The sequence below is a fragment of the Trichosurus vulpecula genome, chromosome 1, assembly GCF_011100635.1.
Source record: "Trichosurus vulpecula isolate mTriVul1 chromosome 1, mTriVul1.pri, whole genome shotgun sequence".
NCBI classification, from domain to species: Eukaryota; Metazoa; Chordata; class Mammalia; order Diprotodontia; family Phalangeridae; genus Trichosurus; species Trichosurus vulpecula.
In genome coordinates, this window is record NC_050573.1 from 524,866,636 (window position 1) to 524,890,036 (window position 23,401).

A 23,401-nucleotide genomic window follows, 5' to 3' on the forward strand; every position below is an offset into this window, starting at 1 on the left:
TCCTACATGGAAAGATGATATTTGGTAACTCATGAAACCTAAGTATAAGGGTAGTTGGAGGGAATATATATAGACAGAGGGCACAGAGTGAGTTGAATATAGAGGGATGATATCTAAAAAATAAGGAGTGAAAGAGGAGTATATTGGGAGGAGAAAGGGAGAGATAGAATGGGGTAAATTATCTCACATAAAAGAGGCAAGAAAAAGTTTTTACAATGGAGGGGAAGAGGGGTGAAAGGAAATGAGTAAACCTTACTCTCATCGGATTTAGCTTAAGGAGGGGAATAACATATACACTCAATTGGGTATCTTACCTTACAGGAAAATAGGGGGGAAGGGAGGAAGGGGATAAGGGAGGAGATGATAGAAAGGAGGACAGATTGAGGGAGGGAGTAGTCAGAAGCAAACACTTTTGAAAAAGGACAGGGTCAAAGGAGAAAATAGAATAAATGGGAGGGGCAGGATAGGATGGAGGAAAATATAGTCTTTCACAACATTACTATTATGGAAGTGTTTTGAATAACTACACATGTATAACCTATATTGAATTGCTTGCCTTCTCAATGAGGGTGGGTGGGGAGGGAAGATGGGAAAGAATTTGGAACTCAAAGTTTTAAAAACAATTTTTTCATGCAACAGGGAAAGAAATCTATCTTGCCCTGTAAGAAAGTAAGGGGGAAGGGGATGGGGGGGGGCGGTGATAGAAGGAAGCGCAGACTGGGTGAAGGGGTATTCAGAATGTATGCCATCTTGGGGTGGGGGGAGGGGAGAGATGGGGAGAAGATTTGGAATTCAAAATCTTGTGGAAATGAATGTTGAAAACTAAAAATAAATAAATTAATAAAAGAGTTATGTATATTATAAAATTTATGCAAAAATAAAAATGAAAAAAGAATGAAATAAAGATGATATGATATCCTAGAGTCAAAAGGGAGACGCTGGAGTTTATTGATTAGGGGAAGGATATAGTCAGGCCTATCCTTTGGGAATATCTATTGCTTTGCAGCTAAGTGGAAGATGTATCAGAGTAGGGAGAGACTTAAGGCAAGGAGGCCAATGAGAAGATTGTCGTGAGAATCCAGTGAGAGGTGATGAGGGACTGAACAAGAGTAGAATGAGGGGGTCAGATTCAAGAAATGTTGTGAGGGTAAAAACAGATAAGATTTGTAAAGTAACTAGACACGTGTAAGATGAAACTGAATGAGGAGTCAAAGATGACACCAAGGTTATGATTTGGGATTGGGTTGGGAAGGATGCAGGGGCTTTTGATAGAAATAGGGAACCTGGGAAGAAGGGTGGGTTTGGGGAGAAAGACCTTGTAATGATTATAGCACATCCATGCTGGTTCACGCTGGTGACTCACTCTGGGCCTTGCAAAAGAAAAAGGGAGAGGTGGAGCTCTTATTTACGGGCCACTGCCTGGGAAACCTGTCCTCCTAGAAGGTCCTCCTACAAGGTGATCTGGGGTGGAGGGGAGGGAGGATAGAAGGTGGGTATAGTGGGGTGGGGGATTTCTACTGCTGTGAGTGCCTGAGTAGAGATTAGGTTTTAACTACCCAGAAGCATTGAAGCTTGACTCAGAAGGCTGGAAATTGGGAATTTGAACAGTAGAGGGAATTGATAGCGTTGGGTGATGAGTACAGATGGAGTTGTGTTGGAGACAAGTCCTATTATTATAGGTAGGGTGGGATTTGACCCCTTTTCTCACCCTTTGATTGGCTGATGTCATATTCCTTGGGGTTAGGCCACTACCGACCAGGACTTTGGAGACTATTATTCTAGACCACATGAACCAACCTTCCCTCCCCGCCTCTCTCCCCTCCTCCCCCTCGTATAGAATATAAGCTCCTTGAGGGCAGGGACTGTTTTACATTTTTGTCTTTTTATCCCCAGCCCAACACGGTGTTTAGGTGTTTAACACATAGTAGGTGTTTAATAAGTGATTGTTCAATTGAACTGAATTGAGCTAGGTGTTGAAGTGGATAGAGTGCCAGGCCTGGAGTTAGGAAGACTCTAGTTCAGATCCAGCCTAAGACATTTAGGAGCTGTGTGCCCCTGGGTAGTCACTTAACCTCTATTTGCCTCAGTTTCCACACCTGTAAAATAGGGATAATAATAGCACCTACCTCTCCGGGTTGTTGTAAGGACCAAGTGAGATAATAATTATAAAACACTATGCTGTCGCACAGTAAACACTTTATACATTTTATCTATTATGATTAGTTCTAGACCAGAGGTAGGGAACCTGCAGTTTCGAGGCCGCATGTGGCCTTCTAGGTCCTTGGGTGCGGCCTTTTGACTGAATCCAAGTTTTACAGAACAAATCCTTTTATTAAGGATCTAGCTAGAAGGTACCTTTTCAACCCTACTTCTTAGAATCCCCAGTTTCCTTCAAGGCTTCGCTCAAGTACTACCTTCTATACGAAACTTTTCCTGATCCCCTTAGCCAATATCCAAAAGTCCAATATCCAATAAACATTTATTAAGGACCTACTATGTGCCAGGCACCGTGCTGAGCACTGGGGACACAATGAATAAAGACAGCCCCTGCCCTGAGGAGCTTATAGTCTAAAAGGGGAGACAGCACACAAAAGGAGGCAGGAAAGGGGGGAAAGGGACACCGGGGGCATCTTGTTCCATGGAGTTAAGACCAGGCAGAGCAGCAGGTACAGAGTGGAGTGAGCTCGGAGGCCAGTTTCTAGCCCTCTGCAAAGGAAGGCATTGGGAAGAGTTTGCTGCTCTACCCTCCTGCCCTCTAATCAGAGAGGACAGGAGGCTGAGAGGGAGGTGGTGTCAATCAAGGCTTGAGTGAGCAGCCTGCTGGGGAGTTTAGAAGCGATGAGCTTATCCTGAGAGGGAAGTCATGTTTGCAGAAGGGAAGCCAGGCAGAGAAGCAAGGTGGAATTGGAAAAGTCCAATTTCTAATTCCTTTCTACAAAATTACCTTGCATCAGGCTTGAAATTTTACATTATACCTATACATATATACACACACATGCTGTCTCCCCCAAGTAGAATGAAAGTTTTTTGGGAACAGGGATTGTTTCACGTTTGTCCCTAATACTGTCTCGGACACATAGTAGATATTTAATAAACGCTTGTCAAGGGAGGGATTATTGATCAGGCCTACTCCCTCACTGGCCCAATTTTCTCCAGCAGTGAAGATGAGGGATGGGCAGGTCTCATATACCAGTAGGGCCCCTCCACAGCTCCCATACCACTTGCCTTTCCATATCTGGCTCTGGGAGCTGAGTCCTTTCTGAACTCCTCCCCTTGGCTTGACTCTGGACTTTTCTAGGCAGAAGGGAGAGGAGCCTAGAACCTTCTGGATTCTTGCTGCAGACAAGGGGGAGTGCTCCCTGGGTCTGTAGGCCGCCCAGCTCACCCACCTCATAAAAAAGCCATAAAACAGACCATAAACATTGGTGGGAGTAGTTAGTGCCGATTAGCTGGCAGATGCCTAGGTTTTAGTGGGTGAAATATCTGGCCAGACTATGGCAACCAGATGGAAGCTTTCCCGACCATTAACAAGTTGCGCCGACTTCGGCTGCTGACAGAGCTGGCATGAAGGTCTTAGAAAGATCTCTCCCCCAGGGCAGATATGTAAAGCATGCCATTGGGCTAACTGATTCCTGCCTGTGAACAGAATGGACATAATGCAGAAGTCTTTCTTTACCCCTTCCTTCTTGCCACACCCCCAAATCCCTGACTCAATTTAAAACTACTAAAAAAAGAATCAGTCCGTAAATGTTCCATCCAGACCATCCTTTATCTATCATGGTTTATCAGAATAGAAGCTTCTGGAAGCTACGGGCTGAGGGTGTGAGCAGGTTTAGCATGGTGCCTGGGTATATTGGAACTGACTGAAGAATATTCAGCTATTTAGGACCACATGATATCAGGCCAGTTCCCTTTTTTTAAAGTACTCAGGAATTCACAGGGGCACAGATTTAGAAATAGAAAGGACCTTCTTAGAGGCTATTGAGTCCAACCTCTTAATTTTACAGATGAAGAAACTGAGGCCCAGAGAAGTTAAGGGACTTACCCAAGGTCACAAGATTATAGATCTAAAACTGGACGAGACCTCGAAGGCTATCTATTTCAAACTCCTTGTTTTACTGATGGGGAATCTGAGGCCCAGATTTGCCCAAGGTTTAACAGGTAATAAGCATTGGAGGCGAGAATTGAGCCCAGGTTTTTCTAATTCTAGAACCAGTCTTCCATTCTAACACTTGGAAGGAAGGCATCTGGAAGAACAGCCTGGGGCTTACCTGTCCCCCTCCCCTGGAGAATTGACCCTGCTGTGGCTAAATCCCACCCCCACCCCAAAAGTGGATGAGGAAAAACTAGGGCACTGTCAGTAGTGGAAGGGGTCATTGGAATTCCCTCACTCCTTTACCGGCTCTGGGACAGCCGTCACCTACCTGTACAACCAAAGGCCACCGTACCCACAGCAGCCAAGTTGATGGCATACGCCTGCGTCTGGGAGAAGAGCTGCAGCCAGACGTCACAGATGCTGACAAACAGAAGGGGGCCCACTGCGAAGAAGTAACCTGAAGATGAAAACACATCCAGGACAATCACGGGTAAGGCTGGGGGAGGCCTGGAGTTCATCTCTCAGGTTAAGACTCAGAAGGAAGGAGCTTCATATGTTCTCCCCAGGCAGTCAGTCAGGAGGGCAGCTAAAACCTTAGCCTTCTGTCCCATCCATGTGAGGATCAGACTTAGAATGGAAAGAGATCTTAGAGATCACTTAATCTAGAGATTCTTAACCTGGGATTTGTAAACTTATTTTTAAAATATTTTGATTACTGAGTTTCAATATAATAGATTTCTTTTGTAATACTGAGGATTTATTTTATGCATTTAAAACCATTATTTTTGAGAAGGGGTCCATTGGCTTCACCATATTGCCCAAGGGGATTCATGATACATAAAAATGTTAAGAACCCCTCACTTAGGACCATCCCCTTATTTTACAGATAGGGAAACTGAGGCCCAGAGAGGTGGTTATTCACCCAAAGTTTTGTTGTTATTCAGTTGTCTGATTCTTCATGACTCTATTTGGTGTATTCTTAGTAAAGATACTGTAGTGGTTTGCCATTTCCTTCTCCAGCTCTTTTTACAAATGAGGAAACTTAAAGCAAACAGAGTTAATTATTAAGTGCCTGAGGCTGGATTTGAACTCAAGTCTTCCTGACTCCAGACCCAGTGCTCCATCCACTGTACCACCTAGCTGCTCAAGGTTACATTGGTAGAAAATAGCAGACCCCTTCACTCAGGAATCAATACTGTCTTCCACTACATCACATTGGATAGAGAGAGAAAAATCTCCCTTGGAAAATCCATCAGCTGTCTAGTTTTTCTTCTTGCTCTGCCCCCCACCCCTGCCCCAACAGTCAAAATTCTGATAAAACTAGATATTGCTGAAAGATCAATGGTGTCTTAAAGTTGTCTACAAAGAAACATGTAGGCAAGTGGATTAATTTTACATTCATGCAATGGAATCCAGTGACTTGTACCTAGAGGAGATGGAGAGGATTGGGGTGGGAGGACCCTGTGTCTTGGATGCCACAGCATGGGGGGTGGGGGAGGACACTGTATGTCAGTGAACTGCTGAGAAGTGAAGGTGATGTAGAATCATAGAATGGTAGAAGCTGGGAAGGACCGTAGAGATCACAGTGGAAAGTGAGATGGATTTAGCACCAGAGACCATTGGGTGGAATCCTAGCCATGCCATGGAGGCAGCTAGGTGGCACAGTAGATAGGGCCCTGAGCCTGGAGGAAGACCTGAATTCAAATCGAGCCTTCAGATACCTACTAGTTGTGTGATTCTGGGCAAGTCTGACTGTTTCCTCCACCATAAAATGGGGATGATGATAGCACCTACCTTACTGGATTGTTCAAGGATCGGATGAAATAACATTTGTAAAGTGCCTAAAACAGCGCCTAGCTTGAAAGTAGGAGCGATAGAAAGGCTCATTCCCTTTTCTTCCCGCTATCTGCGTACTCTTGAGTAAATCACTCAGCTTCTCTGGGCCTCAGTTTCCTCACCTGGTATTTGGACTAGATCCGTGGTTCTTAAAGTGGGGTCCTCAGACTCCTGGAGGTCCTCAACACCCTTTTGGGGGGACCGTGAAGTCAAAAGCAGTTTCGTAATAATACTAAGGTTTTTATTTGCCCACTAGAATGATCCTCCCTTTTCCAACTATATATCTATGTGAGGCTGGATTTACTAATACATGCTTCAACCAAAACAACATATCCCAAGAGATTGATTGTAGAGGAAGAAAGGAGAATCCAGCTGTCTTCTGTTAAGCCAGACACTGAAGAAATTTGGGCAGTTTGGTAGCACAGTGGCTAGAGTGCTGGGCCTGGAGTCAGGAAGAGTCATCTTCCTAAATTCTAATCCGGCTTCAGACACTGACTAGCTGGGGGACCCTGGACAAGTCACTTAACCCTGTTTGCCTCAGCTTCCTCTTCTATAAAATGAGCAGAGAAGGAGATGGCAAATCTTTCCAGTGTCTTTGCCAAGAAAACCCCAAATGGGGTCGTAAAGTGTCAGACATGACTGAAAAACAACAAAAATAGAAATTTGGAAAAAATATGTAAAACAATGCAATTCTTTTCATTAAATTTTTTTGTCTTGGAAAATATAGTCATCTTGCATAAAATGTGTCATTTATATTAATTTGCAATGGGCTTACTGCTCTTATTTGAAAATTAATTAATGAAAATATTTTTTAAATTTGTCAGCTTTCATTTCTAATATGGGAAATATCCATAGATATAAGCAGCTTAAGTAAAAGCTCTCAATAATTTTTAAAAGTGAAAAGAGGGTCCTGAGACCAAAAAGTCTGAGACCCGCTAGACCAGAGGTCACTGTCTAGCTGTAAATTTATGATCACCGGATGCTCTGCTCTCATTTTTAAAAAGAAAGTAATTTATTGTGAACCTAACCTGCAACAATAAAATCAATTAAACACATTTGCAACTAATTAAACTTTTAAAAGACCTTCAACCTACAGATCTCATAACAACTTATCTTCGCTCTGTCCCCTTCAACCATTTTTCTTTGTCCGTGCTTGTAGATAGCTTTTATGTAGTCTTTTTATATAGCCCATGGTTCCCTTGGTCTTCTGGCTCTGTTTTCTTCATATGAATTTTTTCTCTTAAATTTTTTATTTTTTTTTACTATCCACTCAATAAATATGAACATTTTGTTGTATAAAGAACAGAAAAGATGATTTTAAAAGTAACCCGTCACACTTTTTTTCAAGTGTATGTATACTAAATTTAACACAGCAGTTATTACAAAACTGCCTTGCTTATCAATGTTCCCTTCTGAATTTCCCCCCATAGGAGTGTAATAATTTCTGTGCCATAGTAAGGCTAATGATAACTAGCATTATTACAGTATTTTAAGGTTTGCAATCATTTTATATATGTTGTCTCATTTGGTCCTCATAGTCACTCTGGAAGGCAGTTTTTAACCCCGTCTTACGGATGAGCAAACTGAGGTTAACAGAAGTTAAGTGACTTGCGAAGGATCACACAGGTAGGCAGTGTCTGTAGCAGATTTGAACCCAGGTCTTCCCAGTTCTAGCTCTACTGCTCTAACCACTGTACTACCTAGTTGTGACTTCCAATCATTTGATAGTAGTCTTTCCAGACTTCTTTGTATTTGTCCTTCTTAACTGTATCCTGGCTCTAGCATTTACTGTCTGTGCGACCTTAGGCAAGTCATTGTCTCTTCGAACCTATTACCTCATCTGTAAAATGAGATAACGATACATATATTTTCTGCTTCATAGAGTGAGGAGGGGTGGGAGAAGTGCTCTGTAAACCTTAAAGTGCTATATAAAAGTGAATTATCATCTTCATCATCATCTTTGTCATCGTCATCCACGTTTTCGGGGCCTCAGGAAACTGAGACCCAGAGATAGGAAGAGGGTGACTTTTGCAAGTCATACAACTAGTTTGTGGCAGTCAGGACTAGGGTAATGCAATGGAATGATCTCTGGATTGGAGTCAAAGGTCCCGTGTTTGAATCCTGGCTCTGCCACTTGCTACTTGGGTGACCTTGGGTAAGTCACTTAACTTCTTTTGGCCTCAGTTTCTTCCCTTGCAAAATCGATGACCTCTGAGGCCCCCTCCATCTCTAGATCTATGATCATTAGAACCTTAACTTTGTATTTGTATTACCAGCACTTAGTATTTGCCGGGCAAATAGTAGGTGCTTAATAAATGCGGCTTGATTGATAAGTCAAGTGTCAACTGTTCAGAAGACCACCTATATCCTTTAATGTAGTGATTCTGCAAGGAATGAGAAGGAATCATTTAGCCTAACACCCTCATGTTACAGAGGAGGAAACTCAGGCAAACAGGGTTAAGTGACTTGCCCAGGGTCACACAGCTAGTAAGTGTCTGAGGTCGGATCTGAACACAGGTCTTTCTGACTCCAGGCCCAGCAATGTGTTGGTTTTTTTTGTTTTGTTTTGTTTTGTTTTTTTTGAGCTGAGGCCTTCTGGGCAAGGCTGCCATATTGTGATGATGAGCATTGGAACTTTAGTCAGGAGGACCTGAGTTCAAATTCAGCCTCAGATATTTAATAAGTTGTGTCAGTCTGGGTAAGTGACTTAACCACTGTCTACATCACTACCTAATTATAGTACCTACCTCATAGGGTTGTTGTAAAGATCAAATGAGATAATATTTGTAAAGTGCTTTGAAATTTAATTGCACCTGTATAACCTGTATCAAATTGCTTATGTCTCAGGGAAAGGGGAGGTGAAGAGGGAGGGAGAAAATTTGGAACTCAAAATTTAAAAACAAAAATATTAAGAATTGCCCTTACAGGTAACCAGGAAAAAATAGAATATTATTTTTAAAAAGTGCTTTGCAATTCTTAAAACATGATACACATGTTAGTCTCACTATGATGACTGGAACTTTAAGTCATTAGGGGGGAACTGTTTTGGGGAAGACAAGCCTTTTCTCATTCCACAGAGAAGAGAACAACCAAGAGCTGGCTTTCAGGTGAGCCCTGAGAAGGAGAGAAGGACACTCACTTACCCACAGTGATCCTGGTATGTAGGCTCAGCATCTCCACCAGGGCATTGTTCAGGAGGACAGCCACCAAGGCGACGAGGATATAGGTGAGGCTCATGTCAAACACAATTGAAGTCCCTGCAGGACAGGGAGAAGGAGGTCAGAAAAAAAGATGCTCCTCCCCTATTGTCTCCCATGCCCCAAAGGGCATGATGCTGGCTCCTGCAGAGGGACCTGGCAGAAGAAAAGACTTTCTCCTCTGTTTTTGATGCTCTTTGTGGAATGGACTTGGAATGGCACACCATCACACACAGGCCATTTTTCCTTCTTACCTCCTTGGTTTCACTGCTCATGAGGCCATTTGGACGAGGAGGAGTCTGGTTAGGACTGTATCTCTCTCAGACAGCGGGACATATATTTAAATAGTCAAGAAGTAGCTGGCAAGATCTTTGCTGAGATGAGGGAGATTCTCCTAGTCTTTGAATTTCTCTCTGACTAAGCAGTTAGTGGGTACAGAGAAGGAAACAGAGACAGTAGATGGTATCACATAGTGGATAGAGTGCTGAAGCTGTTGTTCAGTCAATTCAGTTGTGTCTGACTCTTTGTGACCCCATTTAGGGTTTTCTTGGTAAAGATACAGGATTGGTTTGCCATTTCCTTTGCCAGTTCGTTTTACAGATGAGGAAACTGAGGCAAAGAGGGTGAAGTGACTTGCCCAAGGTCACACAGCTAGTGAGTGTCTGAGGTCACATCTGAACTCAGGTCTTCCTGACTCCAGGCTCTGGAGCACCACCTAGCTGCCCATCGCTCTCAGAAGACTTGAGTTCAAATAATGCCCCTACTAGGTGACCAGATGACATGACCTCTCAGAGGCAATTTCCTCATCCATAAAAAGGGGATTGTCATACTTGTATTACCCAACTCATAGGATTCTCGTGAGGGAAATATTTCACAAACCTTGAAGCACTCTGTAAATATGAATTATTATTAGGATCACAGAGTTGGAGCTAAAGGGAACATTAGAAATCATCAATTCCCACCCTTACCCTCATTATACAGTTGAAGAAACTGAGGCCCAGAGAGGTTAAGCTCAGGGTCACAGAGCTAGTCAGTGTCTGAGGCCAGAGTCCAACACAGGTCTTCCTAATTCCAAGTTCACCGTACCACACTGGCTCTCAACACCTTACCACTTTCCCAGCCTTTTTACTGATGCGTTTCCCTCAGATGCTTACATCGTGAAGGGCATGAGAAGTGGGAAAGGGCATTGAATCACCCACAATGATCCTATCATCTCATTTGGTGCTTCAGGGACCATGCTTCATGATCAGAAGTGGGTGGCACAGTTAATTGAAATTCTTCTCGAAACTCTGCCTCTCAGTCCTTCTCATTCCCTCCTTGTTGAAGTTTTCCATCCCTGTTCCCCAATCCCCTCTAAGCCTACTCCTCTTTCTGATATTCTGATTTCTACTGAGGAAACCTTCATCTAGCTAGTCAGTCATGTTTCCAACCTCAGAGTCATCCTCACTCTCTTTGTCCAAGTAGTGGCTTAAATCCTATCAATTTCACTGCCACCTGTCCTGTTCTCTCCACCCACACAGCCATTAACCTCATTCAGACCTTCAGCACTTCTTGCCCAGATTATTCCAATTGTTTCCTAACTGGTCTCTCTCCCTGCTCCAAACCATTCTCTACATAGCTGCCAAACGATATTCCTGAAGCACAAATCTCTCCATGTCACTCACTCCCCTGCTCAGTAAACATCAATGGCTCCCTTTCGCCTCTAGGACCACATGCAGACGCCTCTGTTTGGCATTCTAAGTCCTTCGCAATCTGCTTCTAGCCTATCTCTCCAGACTTTTTAGACATAACCCTCACTCCCACACTCCTCACTCCAGCAAAACCAGCCTACTACAAAGCTGGCTATTCTCCATGCATGATACTCCATCTCCTAATTCTATACCTTTGCATGGGCTGTCTCCTATGCCTGGAATGCACTCCATTCTCACCTCTACTTCTTGGAATCTCTAATTTCCTTCAAAGCTGAGATCAAGAGCCACCTTCTTGACTTCCCCAGCTGCTAGCGCCCAGCCCTGAAGTTACTTTGCATTTACTCTGTATATATAGATTTTATTTCCTTATATGCATATGTGCTGTTTTCTCAATCGAATGAATGTAAGCTTCTTGAGGGAACTTATATTGCATTTTTGTCTTTCTATTTCCAGCATCTAGTACAGTGCCTGGCACATAGTATGTGCTTAATAAGTGTCTGTTGGGGGCAGCTAGGTGACGCAGTGAGTAGAGCACTGGCCCTGGAGTTAGGAGGACCTGAGTTCAAATCCAGCCTGAGACATTTGACACACTTATTAGCTGTGTGACCTTGGGCAAGTCACTTAACCCCAATTGCCCTATCTTCCCCCTTCCAAAAACCAAATAAATTAATAATAATAATAATAAAAATAAGTTTCTGTTGGTTGATTGGAGAGATTGGCTTCTTAACTATTTTCTTGCCCTAAAGGGGGTAGAAAGTTTGCCAACACTACAGGTCATCTCTAAGATTCTATGACTATTTTCCCCCTTGTCCACAACAACAACAAAAACCAAATAGGAATTTTTTCATGTTGAAGGGAGCAGAGTAGTGAGGGTTAAGTCTAGGTCCATTTACAACCCACTCTTCTCCCCAGCACCCCTTATAGTAGATGGAGCACTGGGCCTGGAGTCAGGAAGACTCATCTTCCTGAGCTCAAATCTGGCCTCAGACAACTAGCTGTGTGACCCTGGGCAAGTCACTTCACCCTGTTTGCTTCTGTTTCCTAATTGGTAAAAAAATGAACTAGAGAAGGAAATGGCAAACCACTCCAGTATCTTTGCTAAGAAAACCCCAAATGGGGTCGTAAAGAGTTAGACATAAGTCAACAACAACCCTATAGCAATCATAGTTTAGCAGTTCCTTGCAGAGAGCCTGGAATGAATATTAACAGTAGCCTGGGCATAACTTACACCGACAATTCACCAGCTTCATGCCTAGGATCAGAGGATCAGAGGAGCCTAGATTTAGAGCTATAAGGGACATTAGAGGCCATTGAGTCCAATGCCCTCATTTAAAAATGAGGAAACTAAAATAAATAAATAAATAAAAATGAGGAAACTGAGACACAGAATAATTAAGTGATACATCCAAAGTCACACATCTTTTAAGTAACTGAGTGAGGATCTGAATTCAGATCTTCCTGCCACAACTGCCACACATAGGACTTAAAGTATAAGTGACCCCAGACTCTGAAGAAACAGAAGGGGAAATTTAGTAATTAATTATCAAAGAACTATGAATTGTCAATCATAGAAAGTCATGAAACTGGGACTTTTTCACCTTATCTACCAGAAATCACTCATGCAAACAAGGTTTCATAGAATAGCAGGACTAGAAGGGGCTTGAAAGACCATCGGGGGGCAGCTAGGTGGTGTAGTGTGGAGTCAGGAGGACCTGAGTTCAAATCCAGCCTCAGACAACTAGCTGTGTGACCTTGGGCAAGTCACTTAACCCCAATTGCCCTGCCTTCCTCCCTCAAAACAAAAAAAAAAAGAAAGAAAGACCCATACCAAAGCAGAAATACTCTCCTTGATAACCCAGCTGAAAAGTTATCCAGCCTCTTTCTGAAGATATCTGATGGGGAGCTCACTACCTCTTGAGGCAGTCCACTCCACTCTGAGATAGCTTGAATTGTTAGGAAATTTTCTTTATACTCAGCTGAAAACTTTAACTCTGTGATTTAAAGCCATGGCATCCTATTAGAACCAAATAGAAAAATAGAATCCTTCTTCTACATGACAGTCCTTCAAATATGTAAAGACAACTATCAAGTTCTTGTCCCCAACCCATCCAAGTCCCCTTTTCTCCAGGCTAAACATTCTCTGTTCTTTTAAGCAATCTTCATTTTGGCATAGCTGTCAGTCCTCTGGACACCTCAATTACCTTCCTATTTTTAAAATTAAGCTTTATTTTTTTCAATCAACAAACATCTGCCTTCTCTTTCTCCCATCTCCCTCTCCCTAATCCCGTTTGAGAAAGTAAGAAAAACAAAACCTCTGTTGCAACATGTATAGCAAGCAGAACAAATTCCCTCATTGACCATGTCTAAAAAAATTCTGTCTCACTCCACACTCTGAGTCCGTCACTTCTCTCTCAGGAGGTAGGCAGCAAGTTTCATCATGAGTCCTGTGGAGCAGATGCTTGTCATTACATTTTTCAGAGTTCCTAAGTCTTTCAAAGGCATCTTTACAACATCGTTGTTATTGTATAAGTTGTTTTCCTGGTTCTTCTCACATCCCTTTGCATCAGTTCATGCAAGTCTTTTTATGTTTCTCTGAAACCATCCCCTTCATCAGTTCTTAAAACACAGTAATATTCCATCACATTCATAAAACATAATTCATTCAAGCTATTCCCCAATTGATTGGCATCCTTTCATTTTCCAAATCATTGCCACCTCAAAAAGATCTGCCATGATTGTTTCTGTACATATGAGTATAAAAATATTCTTTCTTTGATCTTTTTGAGGATATAGATCTAGGAGTGATATCCCTGGGCCAAAGGGTATGCATAGTTTAATAGTTTTGCGAGCATAGTTCCAAACTGCTTTCCAGAATGACTGGACACAAATCCATAAACAATGTATTAATGTATCTGTTTTTCCATAGCCCCTCCAGCGTTTGTCTGAGGCTGATCAAGGTTAAGAGACTTGCCTAAGGTTCATACAATTCACAAATGTCTGAGTTGAGGATTTAAACTCACTTCTTTACTCCAAGTCGAGCATACTATCTGCTCTGCCACCTACTTGCCACTTTTTGCAATATCCTCAGTGGTGGCAAAGCCTCATCTTTTGAGGATGCATTTGATTTTTGGAAACAACCCAGTCATTCAAAGTTCATTCTGGTGACTAATATGTGCAGGATACGAGGCTGTTTGGAGAAGGAGATGTGACAAAGCTTGACTATTAAATAGAGTGACTGCCACACATGGCTTGTAAGCTGACTTTGGTGGCTCTTCTCAATGAGTGGTTCCCCAAATAGTTTAAGCAGTGAATGGTAGCCTCCCATTGGAATAAGTGCATAGTCTCCCAAGGTGACTCTCACCTGGATGGACATATTCTGGTTTGCTTTAAAAATTACCTAGTCTCATCACTTTATATCTCTTATCATTGTAACCATGGGACAGGGGGAGGAAGATGAGCCAGTGAAGGAGATACAGAAGGATCAGTCAGATAGGTAGGGAGAGAACCCAGAGAGAATGGTGTTATTTGTCCACATTGAATGAATTATTTGTTTCTCCATCTCTGCTTCTGAGACCTTAGGTGCTGAGGATAGAAATGGGGCCCCCAAAATCATTGCTACACTGCTGGGTACTATGAACTGGATTCTTAATCCTAGTGATAGGTTTGCCCTGACTCACTTCTAGCCTGTCACCTTGTTCCCCTCAGGACCAAAGGCACAGGACAAGATTCAAGATAGCAAAGCAAAACTATCTGGGCCTCTTGGAGAGACTAAATCCAAGACCTTGCCCTCCCTGATGCTACCCTCTAGTCACCTTAGCTATTTGAAGTGCCATACAAATGTGAGCTCTTATTACTCTTCAGCCATAGAGCTAATCAGTCATGTTTAACAGAGAGCACCCTCCCCAGGTACATGGATGACAGTAAAGGTTACCCCCATCTTTACTGTCTATGTCAGGGCTGTCTAAAATGCGGCCTGCCGTGCGATTTATGCAGGCTGCCTACGAGCATAGAAATTTACATAAATGCTTTAGTAAACGAAGCCGAGCTATGGCAGAGCTCTCGCTAAAATGGCAAATCGAAATATATTGTCTATTGTTTCAATAAAAACCTAAGGTTGGACAGCCTTGATCTATGTAATGAGTAGCTTGGAGAAGTCTTTTTTTTTTTCCCTCTGTGCTTGCATGGGCTTGCATTTTTACAAGGTTTTGGAGTCATTTTAGGCTGTCCCTCCTGGATATATTAACCAATGATAATCTGTAAACTTCCATAATTTATAGACTTACATGCCAAATGACCTACATTTTTATATCCTCATCCCAGCAAACAGGAGGGCAGCATCATTGGATCTTCAGGCTTATTGTTCAGTCGTGTCTGACTCTGACCCCATTTGGGGTTTTCTTAGCAAAGATACTGGAGTGGTTGGTCATTTCTTTCTCCAGCTCATTTTACTGATGAGAAAACTGAGGCAAACAGGGTAAAGTGACTTGCCCAAGGTCACACAGCTAGTGTCTGAGGCTAGATTTGAACTCAGGAAGATGAGTCTTCCTGACTCCAGACCTGGCACTCTATCCACTGCACCACCTAGGCCTTGAAAAGTTTTGATTCTCATTGGTCCCAAACCCAGTTCCTCTCCTCAGCACCCAGGGTCTCAGTAGCAGAGATAGAGAAACAAATCATATGACTGATGGAGACAAATAACACCATTCTCTCTGGGTCCTCCTCCCACCTGTCTGACTGCTCCTTCTGTGTCTCCTTCACTGGCTCATCTTCCTCTTCCTGTCCTGTGGTTACAATGATCCATCCTGTGTACTTGACTATATGGCTAGATCTAGTCTCTCTCCTGAATCCCAGGTTGGCATTGGCAGCTACTCGTTGGACATCTTCACCTAGATGCTCCATCACAAACTCAGTGTTTCTAAAACTGAACTCCTAATCATTTCCCCCTCCAGATCTGTCCCTCCTCACTACTTCCCTGTTTCTGCTGATGTTACTGTTGTCTTCCTAGTCACCTAAGCTCAAAACCTCAAAGTTGTCTTCCTTCTTAGCCTTCTCTAAGCCCTCACGTCTAATCTGCTGCCAAACCCTATTCCTATCTCCATCATGTCCCTTTTGTCCTTCCCTTTATTTTTATCTACCGGACCCAGATGGTTCTGGAGGAGAAAGTGAGGCTGGTGACTTTGCACAGCCTTCCCTCACTTAAATCCAATTCTCTTGCAAGTCATGACATCACCTTCCTGACATCATGGTCCTCTTGAAGAATGAAAGGCAAACAAAAATCTGTGAGTAGCAGTAGCTGAGCCACTGGGGACCCAACTGGTCAGTTTCAGTTGGGCAATACAGCTCCTTCCTTCCTTTTTTCCTTCCTTCCTTCCCTTTCCTTCTTTCCCTTTTCTTCCTTCCTTCCTTCCTTCCTTCCTTCCTTCCTTCCTTCCTTCCTTCCTTCCTTCCCTTTCCTTCCTTCCTTCCCTCTTCCCTTCCCTTCCTTCCCTTCTCCATTCCCTCCCTTCCTTCTCTCCTTCCTTCCTTCCCTTTCCTTCTTTCCTTTCCTTCCTTCCCTTTCCTTCCTTCCTTTTCTTCCTTCCTTCCCTTCCTTCCTCCCTCCCTCCCTCCTCTCCCTCCTTCCTCTGTCCACATAGGAAATCATACCCTTACCTGTGGGTGCTCTGCCCAAAGGAATAAAAATTTTTATCACTGAAACCTTGCAAGATATCTTGGGGTTTACGGGCTAGATTTCTTTTTTAGGGACCGTGCCTTAAACCCAGATCACTCTGGCTTTCATTGATGGTGATCTCCCCCCTCTCAAGTTTTCCTTGTATCCAGTGCACATGTGGTATAGTATATGGAATACAGGATTTGGAGTCATGGAGACCTGGGTCTGAATTCCATCTTACACTCTTATTAGCTGTGTGACCCTGGGTAAGTCACTTAAATTCTATCAGCCTCAGTTTCCTCGTCTGTAAAATGAGAGTGTTGGACTTTATGACCTCTGTGGTCCTTTCCAGCTTTAAATCTATGATTAAATCACTGCCACCTCCTGCTCCATTACATTGTAAGCTCCTTGAGAGATGGAATTGTGTTGTTTTTCATTGTTGTATCCACAGTATGATACCTTGTAGAATCAAAAATTAAATAGTTGCGTGCTAGAGACAACAGAATTTTGAATGATAAAATATATTCGCTTGTAAAAGAAATATTAGGAAGTATCCCAAATTGTATCTATGTTATTTTATGCCCTAGACAGATGTCTATCATGGCTACCCTTTGTCTTGGCTCAGCTTCGGACAAAGAAGAATACAAAGGGCTAAAGCTAGTGAAGTTAGCCAGGGATCGTTGATCTGAAACTGGAAGGACCTTTGACATAATTCCTGTCCTCCCTCACTTTATAGATGAGGAAGCTGAGGCCTAGAGAGGTTAAGTAATTTGCCCAAGGTCACACAGCACACAGTAGTACAGAAAACCATAGATGTCAAGCTGGAAGGGACCTTAGAGGCCATCTAGTCCAATCTACTCATTTGGGGAAACTGAGGCTAATGGAGATTAAGTGACTTGCTCAAGGTCACAAAATCCTGTGACGCTAAGTTCAGTATTATTTTTATTGTACCACATTCTAGCTAGGGTCTCATGACAGCATGCCAGGTAGGGACCAAAGGCTGAGCCACTGTCTGAAGCACCTTTAACTTCATGGTTAGTCTTGGACAGGGTGTCCAGCAAAGTACCTTCCCATTGTGAAATTCTATGACTCATCTCATCCTGATTATTTGGTCCCCACCAGCATATGACAGTAAGCTGGGTGAATGCTGAATAGGGAATGGTATAAAGTAAACCCAAGCCACATGTGCCCCTGCCAGCCTGAATCCCCTTCCCCACCATGGATGGATGGATGAAATAACACCCAGACACCAGTTCCAACATGACCCCTGCCAACACAGTGTAGAACTCCAAGGCTCTAGGAAAGGGAGGGGCCCATTTTCCACCAAGAGGCTGGGACTTACCTGGATATTTGTGGTGCAGATAATCAACATCTGTAATAAAACTATTGTATGGCAGGAGAAAGCCCACTCCGGCCAGCAGCATGGCAAAATATATCCCATGGTACTGGTCATCAGGCTCAGGCTCCTCAGTCACTGAAATGCCAAACACATGAGAGAGAAGGTCAAGCTTGTATCCCAACTGAAGTGATCCTGGAGGGGGGTGAGCAGCTAACCACACTAACAACAGCTTATGTTTATTTAGTGTTTTAAAGTTTGCTGATTGCTTAACAGTTTTGCCTTATTCAAACTGGATGTCAGATTTGTTTGGCTCTCCATATTCCAGAATCTTACCTTGTCAACACACAAAGAAAAATCTGAGATGGCTAGGATGTGCAGTAGATAGAGCAAGGACCAGGCTCAGAGTCAGGAATGCCTGAGTTCAAACTCTCCCTCAGAAACTTACTGTGTGATCCTGGGAGAGTCACTCAAAATCTCTGGACGTCAGTTCTTCCATCTCTAAAATGGGGGAAGGCTTTGAACTTCATGGTCTTTAACATCCCTTATGGCTCTAAATCTAGGCTCCTGCCATCTTAGCTGCGTGACTTTTTTACTTTGGTTGGGCCTCTTTTTTCCTCTTCAGTCAAATAAAGACCCAGCTGACATACTGGACTAGAGGGGTTTGAAGGTCCCTTTCAGCTCCACCATCCTGTGACTGCTTACATCCAAGAAGATAGATGGGAAGGGTGGCTGAGGGTATGTGTGTGTGTACACGGACAAGGATATACGTAGACACATATGTGCAAAGTTGCATTCCGGGCTAAGAGTCCATGACTAGGTTTTCATAGGTGATTTGACTAGGGCAGATCTATTAACTTATTTTTGTTTATTAAATCAGCACTTTACTGAATACCAACTATGACCCCAGCTCTTTCCTACTTTCCATAGGTAAGACATGCGAAGAATAAGGTGTGGCCTTGCCCTTAAGTCACTTACAATCTGGTTGGAAAGAAAACCAACATACGTGAAATATAAGACCACAATTAAGTGAATGTTATACTATGTAAGAGGTGGAAGAGTTCAGAAAAGAAGGTCGATGGAAGCTTTGGGGAGGAGGTGGATTTGGAAAACGGGTGGAATTTAGAGAGGTAGAGAATTCAGAGAGGCAACAGTGACTTTGGAGTCAGAGGACCTGAATTCAAATCCATTTCTGTTACCACCTCGGTGACATAACCTCACGGGACCTCAGTTTCCTCATTTATAAAAGGGGGAGGTTGAATTAGATGACCTCAGAGGTCCCTTCCAGCTCTTGTTCTGGGAGGGGGAGTAGAAGGTATCCCAGATGGGTGGAGATGTGTGGACCTCATAATCGTATATTGGTTTTAAGGTCTGCAAAATGCTTTTTCCACAATGACCCCAGGACAGGCTTATATGAATGAATGAATGAAAAACATTTCTTAAGTGCTTGGTATGTGCAAGTCCTGGGGATACAAATAAAAAAGTAAGACTATTCATCTTCTCAAGGAGTTCCTATTCTAAGAGAGAGAGAAAATAAAGGCAAGTATAATTATTCTCATTTTGTAGGTGAGAGAACTGAAGCCTGGAGAGGTTAAGTGGATTATCCTTGGTCACACAGCGAGCAAGTGTTTAGTGCTAGATTCAAACCCAAGCATCCTCACTTCCAAGTCCAGCCCTCTATCCTCTCTTCCCTCTATGCCACATGAAATGAGCTTGGTGTATTCAGGATATAGCAAAGAGAAGACTATGTACGCTGGGGGCTTAGGGGGAATAAGACAACTTGTCAGTATTTTTGTTTTCCACATTTGTAAAATGAACGCAATCATGCCTACCCGTTCAAAAGTCGACTGACAAGTTGTAGAAGAAAGAGGCTACTGTGGACCTAAAAGCTAAGCATCCATTTGGCTTTGTGGTGGCTCACCAAGATTATCACCCACCCCACTGCCACCATTTCATGGGGACTCTGTCACCCTAGAAATGATGAGCAGGGCTTCTCTATGAGTATAATTCTTACCCAGAGCCAAGATCAGAATGACTTGTTTTAATCAATAATAGCTGCTCACTTGCCAGGGGGTGTTTTATAATTCCAGATGTTGAATTTTTAACCAATAATAAAAGTCTTTTCCCAATAAGAGCATGTGGTAGTATCCCAATTGGGCATGCCCCAGTAAAGGTTGGGAGGTGCTTGGGAGTAAGTGAAGGGCATGTGGGGTCCTAGATTGGGTGGCTGTGCAGCAGGAAGCCCCCCTAGGGCCTGGCAGAGGATCAATAGTGCATCTGAGCTGAGAACTAAGGGATAAATATAGCTAGCATCCCAGAGTTCTCTTGGTGTAGACAAAGAGAGCAGCCTGGGTAAGCAGTGGGAAACATAATTACCCCTCTGGTGATGTACAAAGGATCAAAGTTGCCTAGTATGAGGCAGCCAAGACCTGAACAACCATACTGAGCAACAGGCAGGAGGGCCAGGACTGATACTGAGTATGTAAACACAGCTGGCTCTCCCCCTGGCCCAGTGGTTGGGGCTGCCTACTTTAAGGGAGCCTACTGACCAGGTAGGTGGTTTTCCCATCATTGTCTCTACAGTGTCTTTATCTCTGTTACTAAGGAGACCCGATCATGGTGTCAAATAGTGCAGATCTAAATAGGAAATGATCTCTACTGTCTCCCAAGAGCTCTCCAAGAAGCAACTAATTAAAACCTCCCAGCAGTTAAGCAAAGGAGGGACTTTTTCCCTTGTTTTTGCAGCAGGAGGAACTAAGGATTAAATATTTTGGAGGGTGGAGGGAGCACTTGGAAACGGCCCAGGGATAGGAATGCAGATGTATTAAGGGCCCAGTTTGGTAGCAGCATCACTCCATAAAATAATATAAACACATAGACATACTATATATGTATGTATGTATGTATGTATGCATGTATGCATGTATGTATGTACATATATGTGTGTGTGTATATATATGTGTGTGTGTGTGCTATACACACACACACACACACACACACACACATATACACTATGTGTCAAGCACTGTGCTAAATGCCTTACAATTATCTCATTTGGTCCTCACAGCAAACCTGGGAGGTAGGTGCTATTATTAACTCCCATTTTACAGATAAGGAAACTGAGGCATACAGGGGCTAAATGACTTGCTAAGTGTCATATAGATGGTAAGCATCTGAGGATGGATTTGAACTCATGTCTTCCTGATTCCAGGCACAGAGCTCTATCCATTGTGCCATCTAGCTGCCCCATAAAAACCAGTAGCTACTTCCTTTTCTCCTAGAACTTCCGGGATCACAAACCACTTTTCCTCCAGTAACTTTATGAGGTAGACATTACAAGTTATATTATCCCCATTTTACAGTTGACGAAACTGAGGCTCAAAGAGGTTATGTGAGATATCCAAGGATTACAGATAGTAACTTCCAGAGCTGGGTTTTAAACCTCTAGTTCTTTGCTCCAAGTCCAAAGCGCCAAATCCCTGGGAGAATTTGTGGGGATGTTGGGACAGAAGACCAAAGAGGCCTGGGAAACCTCATAGGATCATAAATTAGAGCTAGAAGGACCTTTAGAGAGATCATCTAGTCCAGATGCCTGAATTTACAGATGAAGAAACTGAGACCCAGGAAAGTTATGTGATACGTCTCCAGTCTGTAAGTGGCAGAGCTGGAATTCAAAGCCAGGTCTTCCTACACCAAATCCAATGCTCCATCCACTGCCCTACACTGCCTCCCCATTGCCTTCTCTCGAGGTATGGTGGGGGCCACACCACTGGCTATAATGGCTGAACTATTGACCTGTCTGAAAGCAGGGGAATGGGCTCAATCCTTTTCAGTCCAAGAATAGTATGCTACATTAAATACAATTATACTCTCGGTACCACAGTGACACTTGGTATTTAAATAGCGCTTTTCATTTCAATATTCCAGAGCTTCATGCTTTTCTTTTTATTTTAGTCCTTTGTTTTATTACTGGTCAGGAGTTTCACACAACAGATGCCAGTCACCATCTTTGTCTTACACAGGCTAAGCCTGAGGTCTGGGAAAGTCACACGCCTGAGCCACAGGTCTTCAGAAAGAAATCAGAAGAGAAATTTATAGAATCCAAGTTGCCTTCCCACTCTCTAACCATGAGAAGCCTTCCTTGCCAGGAAGGATCAGTCTTCCTGGCTCTCTAAGTGCAGCAATCGATTCACTAAACCACCTGGGTACTTCTTAGTAAATGTTTGTTGAATGCCATATTTCTGATTATGGCTCAGTCTAGGATGAGAATCAAGAGAAAACACTGTAGAATCAAAGACTCCTGAAAGTTTAAAGGAATCTCGAGGGGTCATTTAATTCATTTTCCTGTCTCAGGCTTTCACCTAAACCAACCTATTGCAGTTGAGTCCCCTTTGGTGATGCCAACTCTACCTCCATCCCTAGCCCATCCCTGGGGAGACTCCACCCCTGAACCTCACCTGGGAAGCCTATGGAGGCAACTTCCCCATTATTACCTGGCTCCATAAAAGTCAGGACCCCTTTGGCCTGGTTCCCTTTGGCTTGGAGCTCTTCTTCTTCCAGCTGGTAGCTGTCAAAACTGAAGCTCATCACTACGTTTCCCTCCGGTGTCACTACCGGACTGAGCTCCTTGAAGTGGTCTCCCCCAACTGACCCCATGGCTACTGCCCTGAAAAAGAAAGAATGAGCAGGTGTGGGAAAAGCATAGAATTCCTTTTCTCATTATTAAATTTTATTTTTCTAATCAATGAAAATCCTCCTCCCCCCACTCCCTCTACAACAATAAAGGAAAAAAAAAACAAAAAACCTCTGTAATAAACACGAATAGTGAAGCAAAGCAAATTCCTACTTTGGCCACATCTAAAAAAATGATGCTTCAATCTGCACTCTGAATTCACCTCTCTGTCAGCAAGTGGGTGGCATGTTTCATCATGAGTCCTTTGGAATTGTGGCTGGCCACGGCATGGAGCAGAGTCCTAAATCTTTCAGAGTTGTTTGCCTTTACAATATTGTTATTGTTGTAAAAATTTTTCTCTGAATTCTTCTCACTTCCCTCTGCATCAGTATATACAAATCTTTCCATGTTTCTCTTCACCATTTCTTATAGCCCAATAGTATTCCATCATATTTATAAACCATAACTCATTCAACCATTCCCCAATGATGGGTGCTTCTTCATTTTCCAATTCTTTGCCACTGAAAAAAAGAGCTATTAACATATTCTTTGTGCATGTGGGTCCCGTCCTCTTTGATCTCTTTGGGGGTATAGGCCTAGTAGTAGTATCTCTGCGTGGTAGGGTAAGGGAATGCACTATCTAATAAGTTTTAGAGCATAGTTAGAAGCATAGAAGTTCTAGAAAGCTAGATGGGTCTCCTAGAACTCAATCCATCCTCTAGGATCTGGACTATCCGTGGTAGATGATTGTTTATTCATGCCTTGACAGTGCAGAAGTCTCTTGAGGCAGCTAGGTGATATTATGGCTAGAACAATGGACTTAGAGTCATAAAGACCTGTATTCAAATCCTGCCTCAGAAACCTAATAACTATGTGACCCTGGGCAAGTCACTTAACCTCTCTCTCAGCCTCGGGTTCCTTAG

The 23,401-nt window shown here is 43.1% G+C and overlaps 1 protein-coding gene across 2 annotated transcripts in view; it reads right to left on the minus strand.

Annotated features, from left to right (window-relative positions):
- SLC29A4 (solute carrier family 29 member 4) overlaps positions 1-22,462 on the minus strand; it is a 39,726-nt gene extending 17,264 nt beyond the window's left edge. For both annotated transcript variants that reach the window (XM_036738732.1, XM_036738740.1), the window contains exons 1-4: positions 22,300-22,462; positions 17,813-17,944; positions 9,076-9,189; positions 4,425-4,553 (exon numbers count right to left, since the gene is read on the minus strand). In XM_036738732.1, coding sequence (XP_036594627.1) covers positions 4,425-4,553; positions 9,076-9,189; positions 17,813-17,944; positions 22,300-22,462 — 538 coding nt within the window. The remainder of the gene's footprint in view (positions 1-4,424; positions 4,554-9,075; positions 9,190-17,812; positions 17,945-22,299) is intronic.
- Positions 22,463-23,401: the final 939 nt, after the last annotated feature.